The 9,082-nt window shown below is 57.5% G+C and overlaps 1 protein-coding gene across 1 annotated transcript; it reads left to right on the forward strand.

Moving 5' to 3' along the window:
- The first annotated feature begins 615 nt into the window (after positions 1–615).
- Positions 616–9,082, forward strand: PRSS36 (serine protease 36). Its single transcript, XM_052635462.1, has 15 exons — positions 616–652; positions 909–977; positions 1,166–1,201; positions 1,592–1,754; positions 2,191–2,471; positions 2,922–3,088; positions 5,612–5,861; positions 5,970–6,099; positions 6,417–6,673; positions 6,760–6,923; positions 7,323–7,560; positions 7,673–7,814; positions 8,077–8,342; positions 8,420–8,541; positions 8,804–9,082. The coding sequence occupies exons 1-15, from the start codon at positions 616–618 to the stop codon at positions 9,080–9,082; spliced, it is 2,601 nt and encodes an 866-aa protein (XP_052491422.1).

Raw genomic sequence — 9,082 nt, forward strand, 5'->3', positions numbered from 1 at the left:
CCCAGCCCCCTCCCAGAATCCTCTGCCCTGCCCCAAGCTGCCGGAATCTGTGATCCCTTTGTTGGGATGGGATTGAATTCCCTAGGGCTCCCGTCCCAGACCTGGCCAGCAACTCCAGTAACCAGAGCTGTGTGAGAAGAAAAGGCCAACCCATTGGGGTAGCCGCACCCTAAAGAGAGATGAAGTCTCAGGTGAGTCACGCCACTGAGGGGCCACCTTCCCTGTCCCAAGGGCCACTGCTGACCTGCCTCACCAGGGACCCAGGACTTTGGCCTCCTAGCCTCTGGCCATCCTTCCCTTCCCCCCTTGGGGGTTCTCTGCTCCTCCCTCCCCCACCCAGTAGGTGTCCAGGAGCTATGACCTCTGCCTCCCACCCCCACCCCGGGCCTCTAGAGACATGAGATGCGCACAGGGCTCTGGGTGGGGCCTTCAGGCTCCCTACTTCCTCCTTCCAGCCCCAGATCCACTCAGATTCCCAGAGATGGGCTCCAGCCAGGGAGGGCGGGGTTCTTTCTGGACCCTCAGGAGTCACGGGGTGCCGAGGCAGAGACAGAGCTGTGTGGCAAGGAGTGGATCTTCACCCATCGCCGTGCCTCCACCTGACTCAAACGGACCATGTCCCAGCACCTGCTTCTCCCGTTTGTGATCCTTGGTAAGCTCGGGGACAGGGCATGGCTGCAAAGGGCCTGGGTCCTAGCCTCTGGGGAGCTGGAAAGCAGGACTCCAGGGGTCCACCTGGGGAGTAGGGTGTCAGAGGAGGACACCAGAAGATGAGAGTGAGGTGTCGGGAGGGGCAAGAGGAATAGCCTATGAGAAGGAGGGGCATGGAGGTCTGGGTGCCATGCGGAGATGGAGTACTTGCAAAGCTGGGGGAGGGGGCCATGGAGGGCGCATCGTCCTAACTGTAGGTCTCCAGCCTCTTCCTGCCTCCATCTCTCCAGCCATCAGCCCCATCCCGGGAGCCTTCCAGGACTCAGGTAAGGCAATGCCACTGGGGGAACATCACCGGCAGAGGCAGAAAAGATGGGACAGGTAGCCTGGGTGCTGGCAGGGCGGCTGAGAGAACAAGGAATTGGGGAAGAAGAAAGCAGGAAGGTGGGGGCTGTGCATTGTCAAGAGCTGGAGGTCACCAGTATTTTCCTCTCTTTATCCCTCTGACTCCCAGCTCTCAGTCCTACTCAAGAAGAACCTGAAGATCTGGGTAAGGAATCGGGGTGCGGAGGAACCTCAGATCTTAAAAGAAATTAAGGTTGGCTAGGCAATGAGGTTAGAGAGCATCACCAACTCAATGGACATGAATCTGAGCAAACCCTGGGAGATAATGGAGGACAGGGGAGCCTGGAGTGCTGCAATCCATAGGGTCTCGAAGAACCAGACAGGACTTAGAGACTGAACAACGAAAGGTGATGAGAGGTGGAAGTGATCAGAAACTTAAAAATGCGAAACTTCTGTTTGTTTCTTTCGCGGGGGATGGGGCTGGGGGGGGGGGTGCAAACTAAGGGGAGTGGGCGATGGGGCTTTGTCCTGAGTTACCTGGGCCTCCGGCGTGGGGGGCAGGGACAGGCGATGACCTCCACGGTACCCCTTGCAGACTGCGGTCGCCCTGAGCCGTCTGCCAGAATCGTGGGGGGCTCAGACTCTCAGCCGGGCACCTGGCCGTGGCAGGTGAGCCTGCATCATGGCGGGGGCCACATCTGCGGGGGCTCCCTCATCGCCCCTTCCTGGGTCCTCTCGGCTGCTCACTGTTTCGTGACGTGAGTATTCGCGCACGTCCAGTGCCTCTCCTTCAAAAAGCCGAGCCCGACCGGCAGCTGGACCTCGCGGAACCAAGCTTAACTTGGAGCCCGGCCGCCCCTGCCTCCCCACCCTCCTGACGCTAAGTGCTCTGCGGGGTATCCGGGTTCTGACTATCTGGGGAGGCAGCCAGCGGACTCGCCCCGTCACCCCACCAACTATCCGAATCTGAATTCCGTCTTTCCAGTTCTCCGCCCCAACACCTCCAAATCGCATTCGCTCCTCCCCCTTTTACGAAGCTAGCTCAACCCGGATCGCCCCAACCCTAAATCTAGATGGGATGCACCCCTCCTGGGGTCTGGCTGACCCCACCTTTTCCCTGACTCCGAGCCCCCACCCCACGAGGGTCTGCCAGCTCCCTCGGGTCCACCTGACCCCCTTCCTGCCTCGGCGCAGGAACGGGACCTTGGAGCCCGCGGCCAAGTGGTCGGTGGTGCTGGGCGTGCACTCGCAGGACGGGCCCCTGGACGGCGCGCAAGTCCGCGCGGTGGCCGCCATCCTGGTGCCGAACAACTACAGCAGCGTGGAACGGGGTACCGACGTGGCCCTGCTGCGCCTGGCCTCGCCCGCTAGGCTGGGCCCCTCCGTACGGCCCGTCTGCCTGCCCCGAGCCTCGCATCGCTTTGCTCACGGCACCGCCTGCTGGGCCACCGGCTGGGGGGACGTCCAGGAGGAGGGTGAGTGGAAAAGGGGGGTGTCTCGGGAGGTGGGCGATTGGGGGGTGGAGCCTACCAGGTGGGTCCCTCCCCGGGTACTTGATGGGGCCATTCTGCGATGATGATGTCGGGAGAGGAGCCGGAGGGGACACTGATTTTGGATGTGGTGGGTTTAAATGCCATGGCGCAAGGAGACAGAGATGCCCAGAAGGCAGTCGCAGGGGACCTAGCCGTTATTGTTCAGTCGCTCAGTCGTGTCCAACTCTATGGGACCCCAAGGACTGCAGCACTCCAGGCTTCCCTGTCCTTCACCAGCTCCCGGAGTTTGCTCAGACTCATCTGCATTGATTCGTGCCATGGCGCATGGGGACAGACATGTCCAGGAGAGCCCAGGAGGGTACCAGGCTAAGCCCTGGGGAAGAGAGAGCTGCATCCCTGCCTCACAGCTTTCTTCTCTGGTTCTGTCCACAGACCCCCTGCCTCTCCCCTGGGTGCTACAAGAAGTGGAGCTGAGGCTGCTGGGAGAGGCTGCTTGTCAGTGTCTCTACAGCCGGCCTGGCCCCTTCAATCTCACTTTCCAGCTATTGCCGGGGATGCTATGTGCCGGCTACCCGGAAGGCCGCAGGGACACCTGCCAGGTGAGGGGAGGTGCCTGCACCTGCCTGCAGGGCCAGGCAGAGCCCTAACCAATAGGAAGCAGTGTGAGGAATAGACTAATCCTCCCTCTTCGTACTTCTGAATGTCATTTGCAAAAAGAGGGCAAGATTGCCAGCAGAAGGGATCGATGTGAGGATTATAAATGGACAGAACTTGGGGCTCAACAAACGGCCACTATTATTGATGGGCAGTATAGTGCAGTGGATGTCCAGTTTAGAAGCTCAGCGCCATTGCTTATGAGCTGTGTGGCCTTGGCCAAGTTATTTAACCTCTCTGTGCAGACTTTCTCATCAGAAAGATGGGGAGGATAGCGTTACCTACTTCGTCAGGAGGTTATAATGATTAAATAAATTTGTACATGTAAAAAGTATTTCTGGAATCCCTGATGGCTCAGTGGTAAAGAATTTGCTTGCAGTGCAGGAGACCGCCTGTAACACAGGAGACATGGATTCGATCCCTGGGTCGGAAAGATCCCTTGGAGAAGGAAATGGCAAACCACTCCAGTATTCTTGTCTGGGAAATCCCATGGACAGAGGAGTCTGACGGACTATAGTCCATGGGATCTTGAAAGCTGGACCCCACTTAGCAACTAAACCACCACCGAAAATGATTTAGAACAAGGTCTGGTCCTTGTGCATGCATGTTAAGGCGCTTCAGTCATGTCCTACTCTTTGCACCTCTATGGACTGTGTAGCCCACCAGGCTTCTCTGACCATGGGATTCTCCAGGCAATTATCCCATACCGTAGCCTAGAGCACAGGACCTATTACTTAGTGGATACTCAACAAATAGTTATTTTTAAAAGTGAATTAATCCTTCACAGAAGGGAATTTTCCGGATAATGGGCTGAAGGCCAAAACATGATATATTTTAACCGTTGTCCCCAGAAATGTTCCTCAAACGGCACACATTTTTGACGGCACTCAAGCATGCATGGTGGTGATGGGAATTCAGTTTTGATGATTTTCAGGGTCCCTCCCAATTGATTTCAGGGTCCCTCCAAAAAAATGAAAAAGGGGTTTCCGTGGTATAATGGTGAGCACTCCAGACTCTGAATCCAGCGATCCAAGCTCATGTCTCAGTGGGACCTTTCTGTTTGAGCTTCCCTGGTAACTCAGCTGGTAAAGAATCTGCCTGTAATGCAGGAGAACCCGGGTCGATTCCTGGGTCAGGAATTCCCCTGGAGAAGGGATAGGCTCCCCTCTCCAATATTCTTGGGCTTTCCTGGTGGCTCTGTCAGTAAAGAATCTGCCTGCAGTGCAGGAGACCTGGGTTCGATCCCTGGGTTGGGAAGATTGCCTGGAGGAAGGCATGGCAACCCACTCCAGTATTCTTGCCTGGAGAATTCCATGGACAGAGGAGCCTGGCAGGCTACAGTCCATGGGGTCGCAAAGAGTCAGCACGACTGGGTGACTAAGCACAGCACAGCACCCAGTTACGAGGTTCCAGAACCTATGGACATAATCCCTGCCTCTTGAACAGGACTGCCAACAACTCAGCTTCCTCTAGACCAGTGCTGCTGTCCAATAAAACTTATAATGATAGAAATGTTTTTCTATCTGTACTGTCCAGCATTATAGTCACTAGCCACACTGGCTATTGAACATTTTTTTAATTTATTTATTTTTAATTGAAGAATAATTGCTTTACAATATTGTGTTGGTTTCTCCCATACATTACTGAACGTTCGAAAGGTGGCTAGTGTGATTGAGGAAATGAAGTTTTAATTTTATTAAATGTTAATTAATTCAAATAGTCACAGGGGCTATCACATGTATCATATTGGACAGTACAGTTCTGGATAATTCTGAGCTTTCTCTGTAACCCTCCTCAGGTCACAGAGATGCCTGACCTGGATTATAGTCATATCTTAGGGACAATGTCCCAGCAGTAAACGGTCCCAGAACCCTTGTTTTAATGTCTGTTTCTTGTAATTCTTCCTCCTTAATTTTCTACAAACCATTCTTTCTTGGTGCTTTTCTAACAGCCTTTTCCTCCTGAATGCTGACATCTCTGATTTACTTTTTTTTTTTTTTTTTGGCTGCACGGGTTCTTAGTTCACTCAGGATCTTCAATCTATTTCCCTGTCCAGGGATTGAACCTGGGTCCCCTGCATTGGAAGCAAGGACTTAGTCACTGGACCACCAGAGAAGTGCCTCCGATTTACTTTAACAGTTTAACAAGGAATTCTAACAGCTTAGAAACCAAAGACAGGGTTTAACAATTTATTGAGGAATCATTTGGCTCTGAATGAGACCGGCAGGCCTCTCAGATGTGGCCTTTACTGCATTAGCCTGGTGCTCTTGGCTTTGGTTCCTCATCAGCCTTTCTGTTCTACAAGGCTTTCTCCTGCTCAGAGCTGTAGGGGTCACAGAGAACAAGGCACAGCCCACGTAGATTTCCAGGAGAAGGTGGCTGTGTGTAGGACCAAAAAGAAGAGGTAGTCCAAGATAAGCTGGTAGGTCCCTGGGCTGATCCAGTGACACTGAGTCATCTGCCATCAGGGAGACTCTGGGGGACCCCTGGTCTGCAAGGAAGGTGGCCAATGGTTCCAGGCAGGAATCACCAGCTTTGGCTTTGGCTGTGGACGGAGGAACCGCCCAGGAGTCTTCACTGCTGTTGCTCCCTATGAGGCATGGATAAGGGAACAGGTGCTGGGCTCAGAGCCTGGGCCTGCCTTCCCCACCCAGTCCCCAGAGGCCCAGTCAGGCCTCCCTGAGCCCACGAATGAGAACTGCACCATCGCCCTGCCAGGTGAGGAAGGCAGGACCCCTAGATGTCAGCTGGATCTGGGAGATTTGAGTTCAGGTGGAAACTGCCTGGGTTCAGGAAGCCCTCTGACTCAGGCCTCTCACCCCTCAGAGTGTGGGAAAGCCTCGAGGCCAGGGGCCTGGCCCTGGGAAGCCCAGGTGATGGTCCCAGGATCCAGACCCTGCTATGGGGCACTGGTGTCTGAAAGCTGGGTCTTGGCACCTGCCAGTTGCTTTCCAGGGTGAGTGAAAACCCAGTCTTGGGCAGATTCTTGCTCAGTCTGAGATACTATCTAACTGGCCCCAGCCATTCCCTTGGGTAGGATAGGGGTAGGGGTGTGGGGTCCCATTGGAGGTGTATGATCCAGCTCAAAAATCAGGGTCCTAGTCTCTCTGGGGCAAACACAGGGGTAATACAAATTCGACCCAGGATTGGGCGGAAGGGTGGGGGAAGGAGATGCAGAATCTTGCCTAGAGACCCAGACTCTAAGCCAAGGGTGGAGGTTTAGAGCTGAGCTTGCAGGATCCAGCTCATGTTCCCAGTCTCCCCATCCCGCAGTCACATCAGCTCAGCCCGCCCGCCCAGCGACCTGGACTACTGGCGCGTGCAACTGCCCTCGCGCCCGCGGGCGGAGCAGGTGGCACGCCTCGTGCCACACGAGAACGCCTCGTGGGACGACGCCTCGAACCTGGCGCTGCTGCAGCTGCGCGCGCCCGTGAACCTGAGCGCGGCCCCGCGGCCAGTGTGTCTACCCCACCCGGAACACTATTTCCTGCCAGGGAGCCGCTGCCGCCTGGCTCGCTGGGGCCGCGGGGGTGAGCGGGGGCCCGGCGCCGGCCGGGCGGGGCGGACCCGGGGCCGGACGCGGCGGGACCGCTGGTTCCCTCCCCTTCTCTCGCAGAACCCGCGCCCGGAGCCAGCTCGCTGCTTGAGGCGGAGCTGTTGGGCGCCTGGTGGTGTCACTGCCTGTACGGCCGCCAGGGGGCGCCAGTGCCGCCGCCAGGAGAGCCGCCGCAGGCGCTCTGCCCCGCCTACCAGGAGGAGGAGACGGAGGGGAGCTGCTGGGTGAGCGGCGGGGGCGGGGCCTAAGAGTTGGAGTAAGAAGGAGGAGCGGACTGTAGGCGGGGAGGGACGGGGCCAGGGAGGGGCGGGGAACCGGGAGCCGCGCTGTGGGGGCGGAGACGGGGTTAAGGCGGGGCCTGGTCCTGGAAGCCTTTTGGGGAACGGCCAAGACCCGCCAAGACCGTGGGACTTTTTAACTCCTCTTGGTTTAAAGAGACTCCTAAAGTGAGGGCAGCCTTCTTACTCAGATTAGCGTTGGAGCCTGGCTTGGAGGAGGTGGGATTTCTTGTGTCCGAGTGCGGGACAGTTTGGAGTCCAGGGAAGCTCCAGGACTGTTGCTGTCCCCTCACCAACTGACACACGCGCATAAAGGCTGTTAACACACACACCCTCTTGCTACAGAACTACTCTCATTGGAGCCTGCTGTGCCGGGAAGAGGGGACCTGGTTCCTGGCTGGAATCAGAGACTTGCCCAGTGACTGCCTGCGTCCCAGAGTCTTCTACCCGCTGCAGACCCACGGTCCATGGATCAGCCATGTGACTCGGGGGGCCTACCTGGAGGACCAGCTGGCCTGGGACTGGGGACCTGAGGGGGAGGAGACGGAGGCACAAACCTGTCCCCCTCACACAGAGAATGGTGGTGAGGAGGGGGCTTTGGGGTTTAGGGGCCCCTGGGGGTGCTTAGATCCATGATAGGGGCTTTGAGGGTCAGCTGTGGGGTCCCCACTGAGGGGCTCATCTCCTCTCCCTAGCCTGTGGCCTGCGGCCAGAGCCGGCTCCGATGGGGGTCCTGTGGCCCTGGCTGGCAGAGGTGCATGTAGCTGGAGAGCGAGTCTGCGCTGGCATCCTCGTGGCCCCAGGCTGGGTCCTGGCAGCCACTCACTGTGTCCTCAGGTGGGTCTCACCCATCTTCCTGGCAAGAGGGAGACATTGGGAGAGGGGCCAAAGGACAGTAGCGGGCTGTTCCCCCTTTAGGGCTTTTACTGCACCAGGAATTGCTTGAAGTGTTTTGAGACAGAAGAGAGATTTCAAAGGAGGGCTAATGAAGGAGTTAGTGGAATGACCCTGGACATTCGTTCCACGCTTTCCCCTGGGCTGGGAAGGATTCATCTGCAATGAGGGGATCAGGAAGTGACCCTGGACCTTGTTTCTGCAGGCCAGGCTCTACAACGGTGCCTTATATTGAAGTGTACCTGGGCCGGGCGGGGGCCAGTCCCCTCCCCCAGAGCCATGAGGTGTCCCGGTTGGTCATCAGCATCCGCTTGCCCCGGCACCTGGGACTGCGGCCCCCGCTAGCCCTCCTGGAGCTGAGCTCCCGAGTGGAGCCCTCCCCATCAGCCTTGCCCATCTGCCTTCACCCAGGGGGTACCCCCTTGGGGGCCAGTTGCTGGGTACTGGGCTGGAAGGACCCCCAGGATCGAGGTGAGAGCCCTGGGTCCTGGGGACGAGAAGGGACAGGATGTCAGAATGCCTGGGACAACCTTCCTTCCTGTCTCTAGTCCCTGTGGCTGCTGCTGTCTCCATCTTGACTCCGCGACTCTGTCACTGCCTCTATCAAGGCCTTCTGCCTCCTGGAACTCTGTGTGTCCTGTATGCAGAGGGGCAAGAGGACAGATGTGAGGTACAGGGCCTGGGTATCCTGGCCCGGTCAGGGCAGAGGCTGTGCTGGGCAGCTGGACGCCAGGGGGAGAGCAGGGTGGGGCTTCGTAGTGCTGGGTTTCAGATAGGAAGATGCAGTGCTTTCTGACTGGACCTCGAGAGAGACCAGGGGCCAAGATGCCTGATGATGGAGAGGAACAGTGGTTTGTGACTGGGTCCTAGGAGGCGCAGGGGACCGAAAGGAAGAGTAAGGGCCCCTGTTGCTCTTGGCCCTGATGCTGCAGGTAACCTCAGCACCTCCGCTCCTGTGCCAGACTGAGGGAGGCTCCTGGGTCCTCGTGGGCATGGCTGTTCGAGGCAGCCGGGAGCTGTTTGCTGCCACTGGCCCTGAAGAGGCCTGGATCTCCCAGACAGTGGGGGAGGCACCTTTTCTACCCGCAAGCAGCTTCCCCCACTGGCTCCCTGAAGGCAGTGATCTCTGTCCCCCTGACATGGCCAGGGCCTCAGGTTCCCCGCGGGCTGCTCTTTTCCTGATGCTTCTGACCCCCCTGATCCAGGGCTGA

The sequence above is a fragment of the Budorcas taxicolor genome, chromosome 2 (genome assembly GCF_023091745.1).
Source record: "Budorcas taxicolor isolate Tak-1 chromosome 2, Takin1.1, whole genome shotgun sequence".
In the NCBI taxonomy this organism is placed as follows: Eukaryota; Metazoa; Chordata; class Mammalia; order Artiodactyla; family Bovidae; genus Budorcas; species Budorcas taxicolor.

Coding starts and splice junctions, on each gene's coding strand:
- PRSS36 (XM_052635462.1), top strand. CDS start 616: ATGTCCCAGCACCTGCTTCTCCCGTTTGTGATCCTTG. Junction 1,202..1,591: donor AGAAGAACCTGAAGATCTGG/GTAAGGAATCGG, acceptor TACCCCTTGCAG/ACTGCGGTCGCCCTGAGCCG. Junction 8,343..8,419: donor GAAGGACCCCCAGGATCGAG/GTGAGAGCCCTG, acceptor TCCTGTCTCTAG/TCCCTGTGGCTGCTGCTGTC.